The 26,282-nt window shown below is 50.6% G+C and overlaps 1 protein-coding gene across 2 annotated transcripts in view; it reads left to right on the forward strand.

Annotated features, from left to right (window-relative positions):
* The window catches only part of SNX17 (sorting nexin 17), an 89,360-nt gene extending 63,790 nt beyond the window's left edge, over positions 1-25,570 (forward strand). For both annotated transcript variants that reach the window (XM_068279792.1, XM_068279793.1), the window contains 5 exons: positions 13,090-13,206; positions 18,824-18,901; positions 18,977-19,051; positions 19,137-19,178; positions 23,083-25,570. In XM_068279792.1, coding sequence (XP_068135893.1) covers positions 13,090-13,206; positions 18,824-18,901; positions 18,977-19,051; positions 19,137-19,178; positions 23,083-23,202 — 432 coding nt within the window. In that variant the 3' untranslated portion in view covers positions 23,203-25,570. The remainder of the gene's footprint in view (positions 1-13,089; positions 13,207-18,823; positions 18,902-18,976; positions 19,052-19,136; positions 19,179-23,082) is intronic.
* Positions 25,571-26,282: the final 712 nt, after the last annotated feature.

Consider the following 26,282-nt stretch of genomic DNA (forward strand, 5'->3'; position numbering starts at 1 on the left):
TGATGTCACCAGCCACTCTGTACCTCCTCGGTGAGTCACCCCTTGTGTTACCCTCTCTGGTGCTGAGCTGTAGAACTGCTCCTCCATGATGTCACCAGCCACTCTGTACCTCCTCGGTGAGTCACCCCTCGTGTTACCCTCTCTGCTCCTCCATGATGTCACCAGCCACTCTGTACCTCCTCGGTGAGTCACCCCTTGTGTTACCCTCTCTGGTGCTGAGCTGTAGTACTGCTCCTCCATGATGTCACCACCCACTCTGTACCTCCTCGGTGAGTCACCCCTCGTGTTACCCTCTCTGCTCCTCCATGATGTCACCAGCCACTCTGTACCTCCTCGGTGAGTCACCCCTCGTGTTACCCTCTCTGGTGCTGAGCTGTAGAACTGCTCCTCCATGATGTCCCCAGCCACTCTGTACCTCCTCGGTGAGTCACTCCTCGTGTTACCCTTTCTGCTCCTCCATGATGTCACCAGCCACTCTGTACCTCCTCGGTGAGTCACCCCTCGTGTTACCCTCTCTGGTGCTGAGCTGTACAACTGCTCCTCCATGATTTCACCACCCACTCTGTACCTCCTCGGTGAGTCACCCCTCGTGTTACCCTCTCTGCTCCTCCATGATTTCACCAGCCACTCTGTACCTCCTCGGTGAGTCATCCCTTGTGTTACCCTCTCTGGTGCTGAGCTGTAGAGCTGCTCCTCCATGATGTCACCAGCCACTCTGTACCTCCTCGGTGAGTCACCCCTTGTGTTACCCTCTCTGGTGCTGAGCTGTAGAGCTGCTCCTCCATGATGTCACCAGCCACTCTGTACCTCCTCGGTGAGTCACCCCTTGTGTTACCCTCTCTGGTGCTGAGCTGTACAACTGCTCCTCCATGATGTCACCACCCACTCTGTACCTCCTCGGTGAGTCACCCCTCGTGTTACCCTCTCTGGTGCTGAGCTGTAGAACTGCTCCTCCATGATGTCACCAGCCACTCTGTACATCCTCGGTGAGTCACCCCTTGTGTTACCCTCTCTGGTGCTGAGCTGTAGAAATGCTCCTCCATGATTTCACCACCCACTCTGTACCTCCTCGGTGAGTCACCCCTCGTGTTACCCTCTCTGCTCCTCCATGATGTCACCAGCCACTCTGTACCTCCTCGGTGAGTCACCCCTTGTGTTACCCTCTCTGGTGCTGAGCTGTAGTACCGCTCCTCCATGATGTCACCAGCCACTCTGTACCTCCTCGGTAAGTTACCCCTCGTGTTACCCTCTCTGGTGCTGAGCTGTAGAGCTGCTCCTCCATGATGTCACCAGCCACTCTGTACCTCCTCGGTGAGTCACCCCTTGTGTTACCCCCTCTGGTGCTGAGCTGTAGAGCTGCTCCTCCATGATGTCACCAGCCACTCTGTACCTCCTCGGTAAGTTACCCCTCGTGTTACCCTCTCTGGTGCTGAGCTGTAGTACTGCTCCTCCATGATTTCACCAGCCACTCTGTACCTCCTCGGTGAGTCACCCCTTGTGTTACCCTCTCTGCTCCTCCATGATGTCACCAGCCACTCTATACCTCCTCGGTGAGTCACCCCTTGTGTTACCCTCTCTGCTCCTCCATGATCTCACCAGCCACTCTGTACCTCCTCAGTGAGTCACCCCTTGTGTTACCCTCTCTGGTGCTGAGCTGTAGAACTGCTCCTCCATGATTTCACCAGCCACTCTGTACCTCCTCGGTGGGTCACCCCTCGTGTTACCCTCTCTGGTGCTGAGCTGTAGTACTGCTCCTCCATGATTTCACCACCCACTCTGTACCTCCTCGTGAGTCACCCCTTGTGTTACCCTCTCTGGTGCTGAGCTGTAGAGCTGCTCCTCCATGATTTCACCAGCCACTCTGTACCTCCTCGGTGAGTCACCCCTCGTGTTACCCTCTCTGGTGCTGAGCTGTAGAACTGCTCCTCCATGATGTCACCAGCCGCTCTGTACCTCCTCGGTGAGTCACCCCTCGTGTTACCCCCTCTGGTGCTGAGCTGTAGAACTGCTCCTCCATGATGTCACCAGCCACTCTGTACCTCCTCGGTGAGTTACCCCTTGTGTTACCCTCTCTGGTGCTGAGCTGTACAACTGCTCCTCCATGATGTCACCAGCCACTCTGTACCTCCTCGGTGAGTCACCCCTCGTGTTACCCTCTCTGGTGCTGAGCTGTAGAACTGCTCCTCCATGATGTCACCAGCCACTCTGTACCTCCTCGGTGAGTCACCCCTTGTGTTACCCTCTCTGGTGCTGAGCTGTAGTACTGCTCCTCCATGATTTCACCACCCACTCTGTACCTCCTCGTGAGTCACCCCTTGTGTTACCCTCTCTGGTGCTGAGCTGTAGAGCTGCTCCTCCATTATTTCACCAGCCACTCTGTACCTCCTCGGTGAGTCACCCCTCGTGTTACCCTCTCTGGTGCTGAGCTGTAGAACTGCTCCTCCATGATGTCACCAGCCACTCTGTACCTCCTCGGTGAGTCACCCCTTGTGTTACCCTCTCTGGTGCTGAGCTGTAGTACTGCTCCTCCATGATTTCACCACCCACTCTGTACCTCCTCGTGAGTCACCCCTTGTGTTACCCTCTCTGGTGCTGAGCTGTAGAGCTGCTCCTCCATTATTTCACCAGCCACTCTGTACCTCCTCGGTGAGTCACCCCTTGTGTTACCCTCTCTGGTGCTGAGCTGTAGAGCTGCTCCTCCATGATGTCACCAGCCACTCTGTACCTCCTCTGTGAGTCACCCCTCGTGTTACCCTCTCTAGTGCTGAGCTGTAGAGCTGCTCCTCCATGATGTCACCACCCACTCTGTACCTCCTCGGTGAGTCACCCCTTGTGTTACCCTCTCTGGTGCTGAGCTGTAGAACTGCTCCTCCATGATGTCACCAGCCACTCTGTACCTCCTTAGTGAGTCACCCCTTGTGTTACCCTATCTGGTGCTGAGCTGTAGAACTGCTCCTCCATGATGTCACCAGCCACTCTGTACCTCCTCGGTGAGTCACCCCTTGTTACCCTCTCTGGTGCTGAGCTGTAGAACTGCTCCTCCATGATGTCACCAGCCACTCTGTACCTCCTCGGTGAGTCACCCCTCGTGTTACCCTCTCTGGTGCTGAGCTGTACAACTGCTCCTCCATGATTTCACCAGCCACTCTGTACCTCCTCGGTGAGTTACCCCTTGTGTTACCCTCTCTGGTGCTGAGCTGTAGAACTGCTCCTCCATGATTTCACCAGCCACTCTGTACCTCCTCGGTGAGTCATCCCTCGTGTTACCCTCTCTGGTGCTGAGCTGTACAACTGCTCCTCCATGATGTCACCAGCCACTCTGTACCTCCTCGGTGAGTCACCCCTTGTGTTACCCTCTCTGGTGCTGAGCTGTAGAGCTGCTCCTCCATGATTTCACCAGCCACTCTGTACCTCCTCGGTGAGTCACCCCTTGTGTTACCCTCTCTGGTGCTGAGCTGTAGAACTGCTCCTCCATGATGTCACCAGCCACTCTGTACCTCCTTAGTGAGTCACCCCTTGTGTTACCCTATCTGGTGCTGAGCTGTAGAACTGCTCCTCCATGATGTCACCAGCCACTCTGTACCTCCTCGGTGAGTCACCCCTTGTTACCCTCTCTGGTGCTGAGCTGTAGAACTGCTCCTCCATGATGTCACCAGCCACTCTGTACCTCCTCGGTGAGTCACCCCTCGTGTTACCCTCTCTGGTGCTGAGCTGTACAACTGCTCCTCCATGATTTCACCAGCCACTCTGTACCTCCTCGGTGAGTTACCCCTTGTGTTACCCTCTCTGGTGCTGAGCTGTAGAACTGCTCCTCCATGATTTCACCAGCCACTCTGTACCTCCTCGGTGAGTCATCCCTCGTGTTACCCTCTCTGGTGCTGAGCTGTACAACTGCTCCTCCATGATGTCACCAGCCACTCTGTACCTCCTCGGTGAGTCACCCCTTGTGTTACCCTCTCTGGTGCTGAGCTGTAGAGCTGCTCCTCCATGATTTCACCAGCCACTCTGTACCTCCTCGGTGAGTCACCCCTTGTCTTTACCCTCTCTGGTGCTGAGCTGTAGAACTGCTCCTCCATGATGTCACCAGCCACTTTGTACCTCCTCGGTGAGTCATCCCTTGTGTTACCCTCTCTGGTGCTGAGCTGTAGAACTGCTCCTCCATGATTTCACCACCCACTCTGTACCTCCTCGGTGAGTCATCCCTTGTGTTACCCTCTCTGGTGCTGAGCTGTACAACTGCTCCTCCATGATGTCACCAGCCACTCTGTACCTCCTCGGTGAGTTACCCCTTGTGTTACCCTCTCTGGTGCTGAGCTATAGAACTGCTCCTCCATGATGTCACCAGCCACTCTGTACCTCCTCGGTGAGTCACCCTTTGTGTTACCCTCTCTGGTGCTGAGCTGTAGAGCTGCTCCTCCATGATTTCACCAGCCACTCTGTACCTCCTCTGTGAGTCAACCCTCGTGTTACCCTCTCTGGTGCTGAGCTGTAGAACTGCTCCTCCATGATGTCACCAGCCACTCTGTACCTCCTCGATGAGCCACCCCTTGTTACCCTCTCTGGTGCTGAGCTGTAGAACTGCTCCTCCATGATGTCACCAGCCACTCTGTACCTCCTCGATGAGCCACCCCTTGTGTTACCCTCTCTGGTGCTGAGCTGTAGAACTGCTCCTCCATGATTTCACCAGCCACTCTGTACCTCCTCGGTGAGTCACCCCTTGTGTTACCCTCTCTGGTGCTGAGCTGTAGAGCTGCTCCTCCATGTCGTCACCAGCCACTCTGTACCTCCTCGGTGAGTCACCCCTCGTGTTACCCCCTCTGGTGCTGAGCTTTAGAACTGCTCCTCCATGATGTCACCAGCCACTCTGTACCTCCTCGGTGAGTCACCCCTTGTGTTACCCTCTCTGGTGCTGAGCTGCAGAGCTGCTCCTCCATGTCGTCACCAGCCACTCTGTACCTCCTCGGTGAGTCACCCCTCGTGTTACCCTCTCTGGTGCTGAGCTGTAGAACTGCTCCTCCATGATGTCACCAGCCACTCTGTACCTCCTCGGTGAGTCACCCCTCGTGTTACCCTCTCTGGTGCTGAGCTGTAGAACTGCTCCTCCATGATGCCACCAGCCACTCTGTACCTCCTCGGTGAGTCACCCCTTGTGTTACCCCCTCTGGTGCTGAGCTGTAGAACTGCTCCTCCATGATGTCACCAGCCACTCTGTACCTCCTCGGTGAGTCACCCCTTGTGTTACCCTCTCTGGTGCTGAGCTGTAGAACTGCTCCTCTATGATGTCACCAGCCACTCTGTACCTCCTCGGTGAGTCACCCCTTGTGTTACCCCCTCTGGTGCTGAGCTGTAGAACTGCTCCTCCATGATTTCACCACCCACTCTGTGAAACCTGTGCTGGCAAATAGTACAGTGTTATTTTACAATCCTGTTCCTGTACGTACATTTGTAAAGAATTTTGGGAAAATCGCCTATAGGCAGGCTGGATTTGCCAACAGACACTGTAGGCGCGTGCCTACAGCCGCCTGATGATGAAGACACAGCTCACTCCCCTAGCGCTTCCCTCCCTCCTTACCTATGCAGAGTCCCAAGCAGAGCGTAAATGAGAGTTTACTCAGCCTGCTCTTGGCATTCCACTGACCACATCTCCTTTCAGTCAAGGGCACCACAAGCTACCTCATACTCGGGGTACCTCTGGCTACCGAATGCTAAGAGACACCTGTAGCTACCTTTGACGGGCAAGGGAAGTAAGGCACAAGTTGCAGCTGGGACATCCAGCACACGTGGGGTGTGGTCCAGCGGGGGTTTATTCATGGAGGGCGGAGTCTATGGTGCCAGGACATCTGGGTCTATAGGCTCCTGTGATGTAAATCTGGGCTTGCCTCTAGGGCAATCTCATCCTTAAAAGAGAGAAGCCAGACAAATCTCTGTAGACCCAAGACAAGGTGAAGCTCCGTATTGGATGGCTGTGATCACTGGACCTTTAAGCAGCATAATTGTGTAGTAAACTACTGCATAGGCACAGAATACTACTGAAAATCATGGTTTTCATGGAATGGCGGTGTAGAGTAATGGCTTCTAGTGCCAGTCTGGTGACGGTATCTGTGGCCAGTTCCTCCATATAATGGTGGTGTAGTGTAAGGGCTTCCAGTGCCAGGCTGGTGACGGTATCTGTGGCTGGGTCTTCCATGGAATGACAGTGTAGAGTAATGGCTTCCAGTGCCAGGCTGGTGGTGGTATCTCTGGCTGGTTCCTCCATGGAATGGTGTAGAGTAATGGCCTCCAGTGCCAGTCTGGTGGTGATATCTCTGTTTGGTTCCTCCATGGAATGGCAGTGTAGAGTAATGGCTTCCAGTGCCAGGCTGGTGGTGGTATCTCTGGCTGGTTCCTCCATGGAATGGTGGTGTAGAGTGTGACAATCCAGCCCCGCGATCCCCGTCGAGATCTGCTCCCGTTAGCGTACGCAGGAAGTACGGGCGCAGACGGACAACGAGACCGGTTGCTGGATCATCAGAGGGAAGAAAGAAAGAAAAGGCGACAGAGCGTGCCAATCCCGTCTAATCTGCTCCCGTTAGCATACGCAGGAAGTACGGTGAACAGACTGACAATAAAGATTGGTCGCGCAGCTGGCGACAATATGTAATGGGACAAACATCCACCAATCCCGTATTACTAGGCCACTGTTGACATGCAGGTCTCATGCACTAGAGACTTCTGGAGGCAAATTCACTGTGTGCGTAGCAAACGGTTAAGATCGGTTGGAGGTGCCCATACATGTACAATTCTGATTGTATATACAATCGGTAAACTAAAAATATCGATTTCGCGCTGGAAATCGGGTAAGTACACTGCCACCACTCTCTCACGTTCTGTAGGGAGGAAAGAGACCCCAACGCTATCATAATACGGTAGCCAGCCCAATCACGTTCGACATGCTCCAGTCACCGTTCGGGGAATAGTCACTTCCGACGGCTTAAAGACTGTGAGCAATGCGACGTTAAAGAAAGGTTACTGGGTCCCTATATGCTGCAATCTCGAATTGTGTTCACAATCGAGAGACGAAAGTTATCGATTTCGCACAGGAAATCTGGTACTAGCTTATCCTAGAAGGAAGAAACGGTTATTTACAACCTAGCTAGCAAATCAACAATCATAAGCAAATCATAAAACAATGCGGTAGTATGACTGACTCTTCAGAGGGCAGATTCGTTATAGCAGCAATCAGATGACCAGAAAAGGCACACGACTGAACGATAAAATCGTTAGTTTATTTCTAAACTACATACAAACAGCTTTTTTTTAGAACAGATTGATTGACAGAGAGAAGAGAGGAAAAGAACAGAATGTCCGATTATATACAGGTCAAATACCGTTATTGGTAGTCCATGCGGCAATCGCAAGTCTTTGGCGAAAGTCCCAAAATGGCGGTTGCCATGCGGCCAACAGGCCTTTGTTAGAAAGTTCAAAGATGGAGGTTGGCCCGTGTCCCTGCGGGCTGCCAGGATGTTACTAGGCATCAGATTGAAGGTAAAGGACCCAGAGCCTTCTGGGCTCTGTGTGGTTATAGCCCCCACTCCAGCAAGGAGGGGTTAGGGGGCGTGGATCACACACCTCTTTGGAACAGGAGGTCTCTGCCCCTCTCATAAAGGCAAGAATTTACCTGAATCATGATAAGTGTGCTCATCTGCAAACCGTACAAGTTATGTTAAATCTAATAACATTTTTAGGTTTGTCAGAATTTATCAAGAACGTTGATACCAAACTTAGGGGATCAGACCCCTGGGGTATTAGAGGGTTATTTTAAAACAGTCTTACGCTAGATCTGGCAGTCCGATTGGTCCGGAAACCTGTCAGAACCAGCGCCCTGTGGAATCCCATAACCTGTGCAGATTTCATGGCCAGGGAGGTCTGCTATGCCAGGAAATATGGAGAACATATGAATATTGGGATTCCTGAGGTCACAGCAGGTTTTCCTAAGGTCAGAAGTCTTTTGAAGCTCAGGGAGCAGCCGAGGTGTCAGATCTCATGCTGAGACTGGGGCCGATCAGGCTGGAGAAAGCTACAATTTATGAGCTTCTGTCAACTGATATCTACTCTTCACCTGATGGATGAGGTCATAAACACCTCAGGGGGTACCCTGTGCTGGCAGAGAATCTTTTCACAGGAGGCTAATTAACTGACCATGAAAAGATTTCTCCAGCCCTTTGGCGAAGGGAAAAAAGTGTATTTGAACCAAAAACTGTCAGTTTGGTTGGTTTGCGAAGAACTGCCGTTCGTAACTCCATGACGCATTCGATATGTCATATCGACGGCGTCACATAGAGTAATGGCTTCCAGTGCCAGGCTGGTGGTGGTATCTCTGGCCAGTTCCTCCATGGAAAGGTGGTGTAGAGTAATGGCTCCCAGTGCCAGGCTGGTGACGGTATCTCTGGCTGGTTCCTCCATGGAATGATGGTGTAGAGTAATGGCTTCCAGTGCCAGGCTGGTGGATGTATCCCTGGCCGGTTCCTCCATGGAATGGTGTAGAGTAATGGCTTCCAGTGCCAGTCTGTTGGTGATATCTCTGTCTGGTTCCTCCATGGAATGGCAGTGTAGAGTAATGGCTTCCAGTGCCAGGCTGGTGGTGGTATCTCTGGGTCAGTTCCTCCATGGAATGGCAGTGTAGAGTAATGGCTTCCAGTGCCAGGCTGGTGGTGGTATCTCTGGCTGGTTCCTCCATGGAATGGTGGTGTAGAGTAATGGCTTCCCATGCCAGGCTGGTGGTGGTATCTCTGGCCAGTTCCTCCATGGAATGGCGGTGTAGAGTAATGGCTTCCAGTGCCAGGCTGGTGGATGTATCTCTGGCTTGATAGTGTAATGGTTAAGGGCTCTGCCTCTGACACAGGAGACCTGGGTTCAAATCTCAGCTGTGCCTGTTCAGTAAGCCAGCACCTATTCAGCAGGAGACCTTAGGCAAGTCTCCCTAACACTGCTACTGCCTATGGTGCGCGTCCTAGTGGCTGCAGCTCTGGCGCTTTGAGTCCGCCAGGAGAAAAGCGCTATATAAGTGTTTGTCTTTGTCGTTGGTTCCTCCATGGAATGGTGTAGAGTAATGGCTTTCAGTGCCAGGCTGGTGGATGTATCGCTGGCTGGTTCTTCCATGGAATGGTGTAGAGCAGCCTTTCTCAACATTTTTACCCTGGAGGAACCCTGCAAATAACGGTTGGGTCTCAAGGAACCCCTGCAATCAATTTTTTAATCTTGAGGAACCCCTGCATTTATTTTTCCGGAGGCAAGTAGGTGAGGTTGTAAATTTCACTAACTCCTATTACACTGCCACTCATTCTACTGTGCTCATGATTATGCTGGTCCCCAATTGAGTGCTTTTTTTTTACAGTACCCCCTATTATAATGTAATAAGTAGTTTTAATATTTTAATCGAGTAATCTAAATATGTGATGGTTTGAATTCTCTGAATAGCTTGGGCCCAGTTATGATGAGAAGAATAATTATCTATATTGGATATGACGCGATTGAGATATCAAAGCTATAGATAAATTATATATGTGATATTGATAAGACTGATTGAAAGAAATCTTCTATTATATAGCATAGGCGTACAAGGATGGAGTGGTAATTCTATAGACAATAGGTCTGTTCTCAGGAATTCTGAGCAATGGTATGTATAGGATAACCATCCCCCCCAGCTAGAAGCTGGTCAGACAGCTGTATCCCATTATGCCACTAGTCCAAAGCAGTATAATGAAGATGTTAGAATTCTGGTTTCAGCCAGAACGGAACATGTGCTTTCTTTGGGATAAATGAACAGTTAATTGAAGCAGCTAGGTTCAGTGGTCAACCAATAGAGACTACAGCATTATTCGATTGGACCAATCACAGATAGCATCGTGTTATACTGTGGGTCCATCCCATTTCATTATGTAAGGAGTTTTAGGCGGGAATGAGTCATTCCTGCTTCTTCCAGCCTCATACACACACACATACACAGACACACATACATTTCCACATACATGCAAACACGCAAGCTAATACAATAGGTTTTTATTCATATACTTATAGCTTACTCAGCAATTTCATTATTTTATGTTTTGTAACTATTTATGAAGTAACTAAGATTTGTACCTTTATTGATTTATTTTTGAATATTCATGGAAGATCAATAATGCTAAATAAACAACCACATCCTTTTAAATGATTTACTCTGGTCTCTGAAAGACTTTGTTCTTAAATTACAAATCCCACATTTTAACATATAATGTGCTCTATTATACTTCCCCCTCGATGGCTGAATATGCCAGGGAACCCCTGCAGAGTCCTCAAGGAACCCTGGTTGAGAAAGCCTGGTGTAGAGTAATGGTTTCCAGGGCCAGGCTGGTGACGGTATCTCTGGCTGGTTCCTCCATGGAATGGTGTAGAGTAATGGCTTCCAGTGCCTGGCTGGTGGATGTATCTCTGGCTGGTTCCTGCATGGAATGGCGGTGTAGAGTAATGGCTCCCAGTGCCAGGCTGTTGTTGGTATCTCTGGCCGTTTCCTCCATGGAATGGCAGTGTAGAGTAATGGCTTCCACTGCCAGACTGGTGGTGGTATCTCTGGCCGGTTCCTCCATGGAATGGTGTAGAGTAATGGCTTCCAGTGCCAGGCTGGTGGTGGTGTCTCTGGCTGGTTCCTCCATGGAATGGTGTAGAGTAATGGCTTCCAGTGCCATGCTGGTGGATGTATCTCTGGCTAGTTCCTCCATGGAATGGTAGTGTAGAGTAATGGCTCCCAGTGCCAGGCTGGTGGTGGTATCTCTGGCCGGTTCCTCCATGGAATGGTGTAGAGTAATGGCTCCCAGTGCCAGGCTGGTGACTATCTCTGGCCGGTTCCTCCATGGAATGGTGTAGAGTAATGGCTCCCAGTGCCAGGCTGGTGACGGTATCTCTGGCCGTTTCCTCCATGGAATGGTGTAGAGTAATGGCTTCCAGTGCCAGACTGGTGGTGGTATCTCTGGCCGGTTCCTCCATGGAATGGTGTAGAGTAATGGCTTCCAGTGCCAGGCTGGTGGTGGTATCTCTGGCTAGTTCCTCCATGGAATGGTGTAGAGTAATGGCTCCCAGTGCCAGGCTGGTGGTGGTATCTCTGGCCGGTTCCTCCATGGAATGGTGTAGAGTAATGGCTTCCAGTGCCAGGCTGGTGGTGGTGGTATCTCTGGCTGGTTCCTCCATGGAATGGTGTAGAGTAATGGCTTCCAGTGCCAGGCTGGTGGTGGTGGTATCTCTGGCCGGTTCCTCCATGGAATGGTGTAGAGTAATGGCTTCCACTGGCAGGCTGGTGGATGTATCTGTGGCTGGTTCCTGCATGGAATGGCGGTGTAGAGTAATGGCTTGCAGTGCCAGGCTGGTGGTGGTATCTCTGGCCGGTTCCTCCATGGAATGGCAGTGTAGAGTAATGGCTTCCACTACCAGGATGGTGACGGTATCTGTGGCCGGTTCCTCCACGGAATGGCGTGTAGAGTAATGGCTTCCAGTGCCAGGCTGGTGGTGGTATCTCTGGCCGGTTCCTCCATGGAATGGTGTAGAGTAATGGCTTTCAGTGCCAGGCTGGTGACTGTATCTCTGGCTGGTTCCTCCATGGAATGGCAGTGTAGAGTAATAGCTCCCAGTGCCAGGGTGGTGGTGGTATCTGTCTGGTTCCTCCATGGAATGGTGTAGAGTAATGGCTTCCAGTGCCAGACTGGTGGTGGTATCTCTGGCCGGTTCCTCCATGGAATGGTGTAGAGTAATGGCTTCCAGTGCCAGGCTGGTGGTGGTGTCTCTGGCCGGTTCCTCCATGGAATGGTGTAGAGTAATGGCTTCCAGTGCCAGGCTGGTGGTGGTATCTCTGGCTAGTTCCTCCATGGAATGGTAGTGTAGAGTAATGGCTCCCAGTGCCAGGCTGGTGGTGGTATCTGTCTGGTTCCTCCATGGAATGGTGTAGAGTAATGGCTCCCAGTGCCAGGCTGGTGACTATCTCTGGCCGGTTCCTCCATGGAATGGTGTAGAGTAATGGCTTCCAGTACCAGGCTGGTGGTGGTGTCTCTGGCCGGTTCCTCCATGGAATGGTGTAGAGTAATGGCTTCCAGTGCCATGCTGGTGGTGGTATCTCTGGCTAGTTCCTCCATGGAATGGTAGTGTAGAGTAATGGCTCCCAGTGCCAGGCTGGTGGTGGTATCTCTGGCCGGTTCCTCCATGGAATGGTGTAGAGTAATGGCTTCCACTGCCAGGCTGGTGGATGTATCTGTGGCTGGTTCCTGCATGGAATGGCGGTGTAGAGTAATGGCTTGCAGTGCCAGGCTGGTGGTGGTATCTCTGGCCGTTTCCTCCATGGAATGGCAGTATAGAGTAATGGCTTCCACTGCCAGGATGGTGACGGTATCTGTGGCCGGTTCCTCCACGGAATGGCGTGTAGAGTAATGGCTTCCAGTGCCAGGCTGGTGGTGGTATCTCTGGCCGGTTCCTCCATGGAATGGTGTAGAGTAATGGCTTTCAGTGCCAGGCTGGTGACTGTATCTCTGGCTGGTTCCTCCATGGAATGGCAGTGTAGAGTAATGCCTCCCAGTGCCAGGCTGGTGGTGGTATCTCTTGCCAGTTCCTCCATGGAATGGCTGTGTAGAGTAATGGCTTCCAGTGCCAGGGTGGTGGTGGTATCTGTCTGGTTCCTCCATGGAATGGTGGTGTAGAGTAATGGCTTCCAGTGCCAGGCTGGTGGTGGGGTGTCTGGCTGGTTCCTCCATGGAATGGTGTAGAGTAATGGCTTCCAGTGCCAGGCTGGTGACGGTATCTCTGGCCAGTTCCTCCATGGAATGGCAGTGTAGAGTAATGGCTTCCAGTGCCAGGCTGGTGGATGTATCTCTGTCTGGTTCCTCCATGGAATGGTGGTGTAGAGTAATAGCTCCCAGTGCCAGGCTGGTGGTGGTATCTCTGTCTGGTTCCTCCATGGAATGGTGTAGAGTAATGGCTTCCTGTGCCAGGCTGGTGGTGGTTCTCTGGCTGGTTTCTCCATGGAATGGCGGTGTAGAGTAGTGGCTTCCAGTGCCAGGCTGGTGAATTAATTATTTATTTTTCCCCTCTCAGGTCCCATTCAGCAATGGCACCGGCAGCCCCAACAAAACAGAGTCCAGACTGGAGTTGGCCTTCGAGTATTTGATTGGCAAAGACCGTCTACAATGGATCACCATTTCCAGTGCGCAGGTGGGTGTGGTTTTCTGTACTGTAGGCTGGTTCTGCTAGTAACCCCCTAAACAGATTCGGTGAATCAAGTCCATCGTGACCAACTTCCAGGGATTATTCTATAATACCGATATATACGGTGCTGAGATAGTCTGGCAGTGTGTATAAGCCAATTATCTGACCGGTTATTAACTATGTGATAGAGAGTAAAAATATTCAGTCTGATGATAACTTTTCAGCTTGAGTTCCACTCAGCAGACAATGAGATGGGGCTGGTACATCTGCTGCTCCACCCGCCCAGAGACCAGGAAGCATGGGGCTGACCGGTTCCTCCATGGAATGGCTGTGCAAAGTAATGGCTTCCAGTGCCAGGCTGGTGATGGGAATGCTGGGAGAGAACCAGTGTGGGGGACTGTGGGTAATGGCCGGCTTGTTTCTCTGCATTGTCCACTTACTGGTGGGACCTATCAGAGCAGTTAGGGGGATGCTGGGAGAGAACCAGTGTGGAGGATTCTGGGTAATGACCGACTTGTGTGTCTGCATTGTCCTCACACTGGTGAGATCTATCAGAGCAGTGAGGGGGATGCTGGGAGAGAACCAGTGGGGGGGATTGTGGGTAATGGCTGACTTGTTTCTCTGCATTGTCCACTTACTGGTGGGACCTATCAGAGCAGTGAGGGGGATGCTGGGAGAGAACCAGTGTGGGTAATGGCCGGCTTGTTTCTCTGCATTGTCCACTTACTGGTGGGACCTATCAGAGCAGTGAGGGGGATGCTGGGAGAGAACCAGTGTGGGGGATTGTGGGTAATGGCCGGCTTGTTTCTCTGCATCGTCCACTTACTGGTGGAACCTATCAGAGCAGTGTGGAGGATTCTGGGTAATGACCGACTTGTGTGTCTGCATTGTCCTCACACTGGTGAGATTTATCAGAGCAGTGAGGGGAATGCTGGGAGAGAACCAGTGTGGAGGATTCTGGGTAATGGCTGACTTGTCTGCATTGTCCTCACACTGGTGAGATCTATCAGAGCAGTGAGGGGGATGCTGGGAGAGAACCAGTGTGGGGGATTGTGGGTAATGGCTGGCTTGTCTCTGCATTGTCCTCACACTGGTGGGACCTATCAGAGCGGTGTGGAGGATTCTGGGTAATGGCTGATGTGGTGATATATTGGGGTGCTGATGATGAAAGGATAATACGGAAGCATGCATATGTTTCATTTTTCTGCCTGTGTCACGTGTATGTCTGCTAGGAGGTAGCTGTTACCTTGGGTGCCAGCCTGGGGCAAGGAAGTGGCTCATTAGCCCACTAACAGTCACCGTTGATCTGCTGTCCCAGGTGTGATTGTCTGTGAAACGAACATTGCTTTGTATTCCTGGGGTAGCAGGGTACTGCTAATTAGCTGCCAATTGAGGAAAAATAGGCTGGTCTGCATGGCTTTTGAACTCTGGAGTTAGCCATTGTCCCATTATACAAAGCAAGACTACCAGAGTCTTGGGGACAGGGGAAGCTGGCACAGGAAGATTTGAAATTTACATGACCGCCTACCTGGAAGTGGGGGAAGTGGTTTAAAGTTCTTTTGATACAATTTTACCTGTGATCTGAATTGCTTTGAAGTCAGCCAGGTGTGACAGGAAAAGCCTTGAAATTCGCATGTCACAGCTAGCCCAGATGTGACAAGTGGCTCGGCAGACCGTGATGTCACAAACGGGGAAATTGCGTTAGTTTTGGGGAGGGAACATTCAATGCCCCAGGCCCCAAATGGGCCTATAAGAACCTGCACAGGTCCTTCACAACTTGTAGTTCTTGGAGATGGCACACGGCTAGAACTATCCTGGTTCCTGACCAGAAAGTGCGTACTCCCGCAAACAACGCCCAGATCGATACGCTGGTACGTTTATTTCCCTCTTATTTTGCAACTTGTTTTGTGTGTAACTTTGTACATTTTTTACTTTTTTTTTTGTACATCTTTTGTATATATTATTTTCTGCCTTGTTCCATTTTTTTCTGGAATATTAAATTGTTATTTAATAAGCTTGACTTCTGCTGTACTAAACTAACACTCATAGCCTAGAAGAGACTTAAGGGCAACTGTGTATAAGTCCATGCCTAAGTGTATGTTTGAGCAACCCTACCGTATAAGATTGTGATTGCATTGTGTGTGGGGCGTTTTTCATACGTTGGCCTAAAGCGCGCAGCTGACCCAACGTACGAAAACGCCAGTGCGAGTAGCTCGACATTAGAGTGGCTAACAGTATCGTTCGGAACGACTGTTAGTGGTTTTGCTTCACTACAGTGTAAGATTATTGTGCGTGTGTGTGCGTGGCGTTCCCGTATTCGGCCTAAGCGCAAAGCTGACCCGAATACGAAAACGCGGATTGCATGAGCACTCGACCGCAGAGTGGATGTTTCTAGCAACAGCTAGTGGTGGCAGTAAGGAGCGTTTGAGGGGTCCCAGCCTTGTCTGTAGCTTGAATAAGGCTGTTCCCCCGCTTGATCTGGTCAAACCCGCAGTCGGGAACCGTATACGCAGGCGTGCCGCGGGCCGGTTCCTGACATAATTACCACTGCCACCAATTATGTCAGGAACCGGCCCGCGGCACGCCTGCGTATACGGTTCCCGACTGCGGGTTTGACCAGATCAAGCGGGGAACAGCCTTATTCAAGCTAGACAAGGCTGGGACCCCTCAAACGCTCCTTACTGCCACCACTAGCTGTTGCTAGAAACGTCCACTCTGCGGTCGAGTGCTCATGCAATCCGCGTTTTCGTATTCGGGTCAGCTTTGCGCTTTAGGCTGAATACGCGAACGCCATGCACACACACACAAACACACACACACAGTTGCAATCTTACACTGTAGTGAAGCAAAACCACTAACAATCGTTCCGAACGATACTGTTAGCCACTCTGCTGTCGAGCTACTCGCACTGGCGTTTTCGTCTGTTGGGTCAGCTGCGCGCTTTAGGCCAACGTATGAAAAACGCCCCACACACAATGCAATCACAATCTTGGAACAATGCAGAAAATAATATATACAAAAGATGTACAAAAAACAAAGTAAAAAAGTTACACACAAAACAAGTTGCAAAATAAAAGGGAAATAAACGTACCAGCGTATCGATCTGGACGTTATTTGCGGGAGTACGCACTTTTGGGTCAGGAACCAGGTTAGTTCTAGCCGTGTGCCATCTCCAAGAACTACAAGTTGTGAAGGACCTGTGCAGGTTCTTATAGGCCCATTTGGGGCCTGGGGCATTGAATGTTCCCTCCCCAAAACTAACGCAATTTCCCCGTTTGTGACATCACGGTCTGCCGAGCCACTTGTCACATCTGGGCTAGCTGTGACATGCAAATTTCAAGGCTTTTCCTGTCACACCTGGCTGACTTCAAAGCAATTCAGATCACAGGTAAAATTGTATCAAAAGAACTTCAAACCACTTCCCCCACTTCCAGGTAGGCTGTCATGTAAATTTCAAATCTTCCTGTGCCAGCTTCCACTGTCCCCAGACTATGGTAGTCTTGCTTTGTATAATGGGACAATGGCTAACTCCAGAGTTCAAAAGCCATGCTGACCAGCCTATTCTTCCTCAATTGGCAGCTAATTAGCAGTACCCTGCCACCCCAGGAATACAAAGCAATGTTAGTTTCACAGACAATCACACCTGGGACAGCAGATCAACGGTGACTGCTAGTGGCCTAATGAGCCACTTCCTTGCCCCAGGCTGGCATCCAAGGTAACAGCTTCCTCCTAGCAGACCTACACGTGACACAGGCAGAAAAATTAAACCTATGCATGCTTCCGTATTATCCTATCATCATCAGCACCCCAATATATCACCACAGCTGACTTGTGTCTCTGCATTGTCCTCCCACTGGTGAGACCTATCAGAGCAGTGAGGGGGATGCTGGGAGAGATTCCGCGAGGAGGATTCTGGGTAATGGCCAGCTTGTGTGTCTGCATTGTCCTCACACTGGTGAGACCTATCAGAGCAGTGAGGGGGATGCTGGGAGAGATCCAATGTGGGAGGTTCTGGGTAATGGCCAGCTTGTGTGTCTGCATTGTCCTCACACTGGTGAGATCTATCAGAGCAGTGAGGGGGATGCTGGGAGAGATTCCGCGAGGAGGATTCTGGGTAATGGCTGACTTGTGTCTCTGCATTGTCCTCACACTGGTGAGACCTATCAGAGCAGTGAGGGGGATGCTGGGAGAGATTCCGCGAGGAGGATTCTGGGTAATGGCTGACTTGTGTCTCTGCATTGTCCTCACACTGGTGAGATCTATCAGAGCAGTGAGGGGGATGCTGGGAGAGATTCCGCGAGGAGGATTCTGGGTAATGGCAGACTTGTGTCTGCATTGTCCTCACACTGGTGAGATCTATCAGAGCAGTGAGGGGGATGCTGGGAGAGATCCCGCGAGGAGGATTCTGGGTAATGGCCAGCTTGTGTCTCTGCATTGTCCTCACACTGGTGAGACCTATCAGAGCAGTGAGGGGGATGCTGGTAGAGATTCCGCGAGGAGGATTCTGGGTAATGGCCAGCTTGTGTGTCTGCATTGTCCTCACACTGGTGAGACCTATCAGAGCAGTGAGGGGGATGCTGGGAGAGATTCCGCGAGGAGGATTCTGGGTAATGGCTGACTTGTGTCTCTGCATTGTCCTCACACTGGTGAGACCTATCAGAGCAGTGAGGGGGATGCTGGGAGAGATCCAATGTGGGAGGTTCTGGGTAATGGCCAGCTTGTGTGTCTGCATTGTCCTCCCACTGGTGAGACCTATCAGAGCAGTGAGGGGGATGCTGGGAGAGATCCCGCGAGGAGGATTCTGGGTAATGGCTGACTTGTGTCTCTGCATTGTCCTCACACTGGTGAGATCTATCAGAGCAGTGAGGGGGATGCTGGGAGAGATTCCGCGAGGAGGATTCTGGGTAATGGCTGACTTGTGTCTCTGCATTGTCCTCACACTGGTGGGACCTATCAGAGCAGTGAGGGGGATGCTGGGAGAGATTCCGCGAGGAGGATTCTGGGTAATGGCCAGCTTGTGTGTCTGCATTGTCCTCACACTGGTGAGATCTATCAGAGCAGTGAGGGGGATGCTGGGAGAGATCCCGCGAGGAGGATTCTGGGTAATGGCTGACTTGTGTCTCTGCATTATCCTCACACTGGTGAGACCTATCAGAGCAGTGAGGGGGATGCTGGGAGAGATCCCGCGAGGAGGATTCTGGGTAATGGCTGACTTGTGTCTCTGCATTGTCCTCACACTGGTGAGATCTATCAGAGCAGTGAGGGGGATGCTGGGAGAGATTCCGCGAGGAGGATTCTGGGTAATGGCAGACTTGTGTCTCTGCATTGTCCTCACACTGGTGAGACCTATCAGAGCAGTGAGGGGGATGCTGGGAGAGATCCCGCGAGGAGGATTCTGGGTAATGGCTGACTTGTGTCTCTGCATTGTCCTCACACTGGTGGGACCTATCAGAGCAGTGAGGGGGATGCTGGGAGAGATTCCGCGAGGAGGATTCTGGGTAATGGCTGACTTGTGTGTCTGCATTGTCCTCACACTGGTGAGACCTATCAGAGCAGTGAGGGGGATGCTGGGAGAGATCCCGCGAGGAGGATTCTGGGTAATGGCTGACTTGTGTCTCTGCAGGCTATTATGATGAGCATCTGTCTGCAGTCCATGGTGGACGAGCTGATGGTGAAGAAGTCTGGAGGTACCATAAAGAAGGTGAGGAGGACGGCGAGTAATGTCTTTGTGGACCTGTGAGTCACTGTGTCATGTGATCTGCTCTGTCTCTTGCAGATGTCTCGGAAGAGACAGACGTGTTTGGTGCGGCGGTCAGACAGTCAGCAGGCAGTGAAGTCTCCTCCTCTCCTGGTGAGATCTCTTATCCTCCCATTATGCCCATTGCTTTCTCTTCATGGTGTTTCTTTTCTTGACGTTTTATGCCTTTGTGTTCCAGGATTCACCGGACTGTAACAGGGAGCCAATCGCCAAGTTATCAGTAAGTCTATTATAGCATGATATTGCGGATAGCCAGTAATCCTGCCTCTTCCCAACACTATGCTGATGGGAGAGCTACAGCTGCCCAGAGCTTAAAGGACCCCTGAACTGGGAGAGATATGGAGGCTGCCATACTTATTTCCTGTTAAACAATACCAGTTGCCTGGCAGCCTTGCTGATCTCTTTGGCTGCAGTAATGTCTGAATCACACACCTGAAACAAGCATGCTGCTAATCCAGTGTGACTTCAGTTAGATCACCTGATCTGCATGCTTGTTCAGGGACTATGGCTAAAATCCAGGCAATGTGCATTGTTTAAAGTGGATTGAAACCCCGCATTTCTTATTTGCTCTAAAAGGTTATTTACAGCATCTAATACACTAACACAATGTTTTTTTTTAAACAGCATTCAAAGGGTTAAATCACAGGGCTGACTTTTTCTCCTGCAGGGGCAGCCTGCATCCGAACTGGTGATAAGCTTATCTTGTGTATACATTCTTCACTTGATACAATTAAGTAAACATTCTCTGACTGTGCAGAAACTTCTGCTAATGAGTCCTGAAGTGAAACACTGCTCACAAATTATTACTGGCTGCATTTACTGTAGAAATACAACCGTCATAAATAAAATGCACCAGCAGCTTTCAAAGTAAATAAAGTGAACTTTGGGAACTTATAATTTCTAAATGAATAATAATACTTGTGCACAAAAGCAAATATGATAATTATATGGGTTACAAAAAGTAGGAAAACACATTTCATTGAATATTTTGTCAGTTTAAAACCGCTTTAATAGGAGATAAATATGGCAGGCCCAATATCTCTCCCACTTCATGTGTACAGGAAACATTGATGTTCTACTTCCCAACCATGTCCTGAGCAAATTCAATGAACAAGTCTTTATACAACAGGAAATATTGGCAGCGCTTCCAAATGCAAGCTGCCTCCGAATTGACCAGCTGCATAGATGTGCACAGCCCACACATGGGCAGATCACACAACCTGCATTCAGAACGAATGCAGCAAAAGAGGACGTTGGCTTCAAGGACAGCTTGTGCGCATACTGGGCTCTTCAACAAGTCTTCTCGTGCAATCCCTGGTGTGTGCCAGGGACGGTTTCAGGAAGACCCGCCAACACCAGAGGGCCTTCTGGGTATAATAGTGTCCTCTCCTCATGAGAAGGGGACTGCTTGGCAGAGGTATTTGCAGTTGCCTTTAAGGGTAGTAACAAGTCCAGGAAAGAACCGATAATTGTTCTGGTACTTCTATTGGGAGGAATGATGAAACTTGTATCCTCTGGGGAGTTTCCACTACAGCAGTAATATCAGATCAATATAGAGGACAGGTCCAGGAATCCAGCAATACAACGTAGACTTATTGTTTATAGCTTGGCAATAGATTTACACGCTAGTGGAGCATCTGCTATTGGCTGGCTATACACTGGCCTCCAGCTATAGAGCAATAAGCACCTGGTGTCTCATAGCTCCATAGCTATAGTTACATAGAGCCATCTATATATAGCAGCACCCATGATACCTGGCAGCACCCAACAAACAAAGTTTGAGTTTTCAAAAAAAAAAAAAAAAAAGTTTCAGTGAAAAGTCATTTTTACATAACTTGGGAAAGCGGTGAGGCCCGATTCAGTAATTGTTTCTCTTGACTATTCTTACAGGACACATTTTCACACTTTTTCAGTAAAATAATTTCAATTATAGTCCGTACAAAATACCACCACCACCCAACCGAAGTGCGGGGTGAACGCTGTTGTGCATAGCACTGTTGTTACTAAGAACCACTAACCAGTCTGGCAGCCATGGTAGCCAAACCGAACTGGAGAAAATTTGCTGGTATAATTCTGGCTGGGAATGGAAAGACGTGTGTAGTGTATGGGGGGGGGGGGAGAGGTTGGAAGACGTGTGTAGTGTATGGGGGAGAGGTTGGAAGACCTGTGTAGTGTATGGGGAGAGGTTGGAAGACGTGTGTAGTGTATGGGGAGAGGTTGGAAGACGTGTGTAGTGTATGGGGGGGGGAGAGGTTAGAAGACGTGTGTAGTGTATGGGGAGAGGTTGGAAGACGTGTGTTGTGTATGGGGAGAGGTTGGAAGACGTGTGTAGTGTATGGGGAGAGGTTGGAAGACGTGTGTAGTGTATGGGGAGAGGTTGGAAGACGTGTGTAGTGTATGGGGGGGGGGGGGAGAGGTTGGAAGACGTGTGTAGTTTATGGGGAGAGGTTGGAAGACGTGTGTAGTGTATGGGGAGAGGTTGGAAGACGTGTGTAGTGTATGGGGAGAGGTTGGAAGACGTGTGTAGTGTATGGGGAGAGGTTGGAAGACGTGTGTAGTGTATGGGGAGAGGTTGGAAGACGTGTGTGTAGTGTATGGGGGGGGGGGAGAGGTTGGAAGACGTGTCTAGTGTATGGGGGGGGGGTGGGGAGAGGTTGGAAGACGTGTCTAGTGTATGGGGAGAGGTTGAAAGACGTGTGTAGTGTATGGGGAGAGGTTGGAAGATGTGTGTAGTGTATGGGGAGGAGAGAGGTTGGAAGACGTATGTAGCGCATGGGGGAGAGGTTGGAAGACGCGTGCAGTGTAGGGGGGGGGGAGGTTGGAAGACGCGTGCAGTGTATGGGGGGAAGAGGTTGGAAGACGTGTGTAGTGTATGGGGGGGGGGGGTGTAGTGTATGGAGGAGAGGTTGGAAGACGTGTGTAGTGTATGGGGGGGGGGGGAGAAGGTTGGAAGACGTGTGTAGTGTATGGGGGGGAGAGAGGTTGGAAGACGTGTGTAGCACATGGGGGAGAGGTTGGAAGACGTGTGCAGTGTAGGGGGGGGGAGAGGTTGGAAGACGCGTGCAGTGTATGGGGGGGAGAGAGGTTGGAAGACGTGTGTAGCACATGGTGGAGAGGTTGGAAGACGTGTGTAGTGTATGGGGGGGAGAGAGGTTGGAAGACGTGTGTAGCACATGGGGGAGAGGTTGGAAGACATGTGCAGTGTAGGGGGGGGGGAGGTTGGAAGACGTGCGTAGTGTATGGGGGGAGAGGTTGGAAGACGTGTGTAGTGTATGGGGGGGGGGGGGTGTAGCGTATGGAGGAGAGGTTGGAAGACATGTAGTGTATGGGGGAGAGGTTGGAAGACGTGTGTAGTGTATGGGGGGGAGAGAGCGGTTGGAAGACGTGTGTAGCGTATGGGGAGAGGTTGGAAGACGTGTGTAGTGTATGGGGGGAGGGGAGAGGTTAGAAGACGTGTGTAGTGTATGGGGGAGAGGTTGGAAGACATGTTATGTATGGGGGGGAGAGGTTGGAAGATGTATGTGTGGATGATTCTCTGTAGAGGATTATTCGGGGGGGAGGGGGGAGAATTGAAAGACGTATACTATGTAATTTATTGCTGAAAGGTTGGAGGAGTATGTTAAATTCTTTAATGAAAAATGTATTTTGCTGATATTTTTTTTGGGGGGAGGGGGGGGGGGGTGTAGTAGGAGGCTTGTGTGCGTGACCGAATCAGCCAGAAGAGTCAGGCCAGCAGCTCTCTGTACATGGGTCAGCCAGATACAGATGTGTGGGTTACCTGCCATGGAGAACGTTTCATGTACTCTGTCATCTAAGCTTTCCTTATTGTTCACTCCATGCGTTTATGGAGCAGATTTAGGCCTGGTTCACACTGCAAGTGCTTCTTTAGTGCTAGTGATTTGTAAAGCTCTTGCTAATGCAATGCTATGGGGGATTTTCATAAAATCCCATCGCTGTAGTGGGATCACACCCATAGCGTTACATTAGTAAGAGCTTCTCGCATCACAATCTTGCCGTGTGAAGCAGCCCTCAGGAACCCTTGTAGAGAGGCATAGTTGGAGTCTGGAATGGTTGGATTTTGGGGAGCTGTGGTATTTGGTCACCATGTTTTCATGTCTCCACAGAGTAAGCTGGGATCGGTCAGCCTCCGAGGCATCAGCAACTCCAGCTCCGCCAATGATATGAGCGCTGAGGATTTCCATGGAAACTACGCGTTTGAGGGCATTGGTGATGATGACTTATGAGGTGCCCCGTCTGGAGCTTTCCACAAAGGATTCTCATTCCTGGACTTGTATTATCTCCATCTTGCTTGCCAAAACAGCCAGTGCTGTATTAGGAGCCACCTCCAGTAGCTGGCATTGTGCTCCGCACCAGCAGAGGGGGCATTGTGGCTTCCTAGTGCCTGGCTCCCAAAGCCAACACTATTACTCATGTAGCACTCAGCTTGCACTTATAATGTCCAATATTTGCACAGATTTGGGGACAGCGATGGTGTCCCATCCGCCCCCAATGTATAATCTTGACAAGCCAGCTTCGTCATCCCCTGATAAGGCTCTCTGATGATGTCAGAAGACCACCGACTTCCATCAGCATTACTGCCACCAGCCCTCCAGCCAACATTTTGGAGCAATTGTACCCCTTCAAAAGCCAATCTGATGATGGTTTATATGCACTCCGGACCTACCATTGCAAGAGACTCAAGATTTGTCCTAAAACAGCTCACCGCTCATTATCTGTCTGTCACCACATCAGGGTACAGACTCTGCTGTGTGACTACGCAAGGATGCCGGCAGTTTGCGTGACTCTCACAGTACCATGTGACAACGCCAATTTTCCGGCAGATTGCGTGACTCTCACTGACCGCACCATGTGACCACGTCAGGATGCCGGCAGATTGCGTGACTCTCACAGTACCATGTGACCATGCGAGGATGCCGGCAGATTGTGTGACTCTCACTGACCGCACCATGTGACCACGCGAGGATGCCGGCAGATTGCGTGACTCTTACTGACCGTACCATGTGACCATGCGAGGATGCCGGCAGATTGCGTGACTCTTACTGATCGCGCCATGTGACCATGCGAGGATGCCGGCAGATTGCGTGACTCTTATTGACCGTGCCATGTGACCACGCAAGGATGCCGGCAGATTGTGTGACTCTCACAGTACCATGTGACCACGCGAGGATGCCGGCAGATTGTGTGACTCTCACAGTACCATGTGACAACGTGAGGATGCTGGCAGATTGCGTGACTCTCACAGGTGCCATGCGAGGATGCCGGCAGATTGCGTCACTCTTACTGACTGTACCATGTGACAACGTGAGGATGCCAGTAGATTGTGTGACTCTCACAGTACCATGTGACCACGCGAGGATGCTGCCAAATTGCTTGACTGTCACAGTACCATGTGAGGATGCTGCCAGATTGCTTGACTGTCACAGTATCATGTGACCACCTGAGCCACAGACTACAGTCCCAGCATAGGCTTCATTCATCTCATCTTCGGATTAGTACTCTTTGAAACACCTCTGTATAGAAACGCATCCACATTCCACTACAAGGATTAGCGGTCTTGGTTGAAGTTGAAGAAATCATCCAGGACTCTGGATAATGTGGGCAGGAGGGAAATTACCTGGACTTATGTACAGTCCACCCATGTGTGGTCTGGTCTATTCCTTAACTGGTCCTTGTCATGTATGCCCCTCCCCCCACCATCAATGGAATTAGAGAGAAATCTTCAGTCTCTGCACATACTAGTGACAAAACCAGAGAATCATCTGACGTGTCTCCAGACATAGAGGATTCTCTGGTTGTGTATTCTGTAGGTGATCGCTGACGTGTCTCCAGGCATAATGATCCCCTACAGAGTACATAACCAGAGAATCCTCTAACGTGTCTCCAGACATAGCGATCCCCTACAGAATACACAACCAGAGAATCCTCTGACGTGTCTCCAGACATAGCGATCCTCTACAGAATACACAACCAGGGCAACATCTGACGTGTCTCCAGACATAGCGATCCTCTACAGAATACACAACCAGAGCAACATCTGACGTGTCTCCAGACATAGCGATCCTCTACAGAATACACAACCAGAGAATCCTCTGATGTGTCTCCAGTCATAGCCATTTCCTACAGGATACACAACCAGAGAATCCTCTGACGTGTCTCCAGACATAGCGATCCCCTACAGAATACACAACCAGAGCAGCATCTGACGTGTCTCCAGACATAGCGATCCTCTACAGAATACACAACCAGAGAATCCTCTGACGTGTCTCCAGACATAGCGATCCCCTACAGAATACACAACCAGAGCAGCATCTGACGTGTCTCCAGACATAGCCATTTCCTACAGGATACACAACCAGAGAATCCTCTGATGTGTCTCCAGACATAGCGATCCCCTACAGAATACACAACCAGAGAATCCTCTGATGTGTCTCCAGACATAGCCATTTCCTACAGGATACACAACCAGAGAATCCTCTGACGTGTCTCCAGACATAGCGATCCCCTACAGAATACACAACCAGAGAATCCTCTGACATGTCTCCAGACATAGCGATCCTCTACAGAATACACAACCAGGGCAACATCTGACGTGTCTCCAGACATAGCGATCCTCTACAGAATACACAACCAGGGCAACATCTGACGTGTCTCCAGACATAGCGATCCTCTACAGAATACACAACCAGGGCAACATCTGACGTGTCTCCAGACATAGCGATCCCCTACAGAATACACAACCAGAGCAGCATCTGACGTGTCTCCAGACATAGCGATCCCCTACAGAATACACAACCAGAGAATCCTCTGATGTGTCTCCAGACATAGCGATCCTCTACAGAATACACAACCAGGGCAACATCTGACGTGTCTCCAGACATAGCGATCCTCTACAGAATACACAACCAGAGAATCCTCTGACGTGTCTCCAGACATAGCGATCCCCTACAGAATACACAACCAGAGCAACATCTGACGTGTCTCCAGACATAGCGATCCCCTACAGAATACACAACCAGAGCAACATCTGACGTGTCTCCAGACATAGCGATCCTCTACAGAATACACAACCAGAGCAGCATCTGACGTGTCTCCAGACATAGCGATCCTCTACAGAATACACAACCAGAGCAACATCTGACGTGTCTCCAGACATAGCGATCCCCTACAGAATACACAACCAGAGCAGCATCTGACGTGTCTCCAGACATAGCGATCCCCTACAGAATACACAACCAGAGCAACATCTGACGTGTCTCCAGACATAGCGATCCTCTACAGAATACACAACCAGAGCAACATCTGA

The sequence above is a fragment of the Hyperolius riggenbachi genome, chromosome 4 (genome assembly GCF_040937935.1).
Source record: "Hyperolius riggenbachi isolate aHypRig1 chromosome 4, aHypRig1.pri, whole genome shotgun sequence".
Taxonomy (NCBI): Eukaryota; Metazoa; Chordata; class Amphibia; order Anura; family Hyperoliidae; genus Hyperolius; species Hyperolius riggenbachi.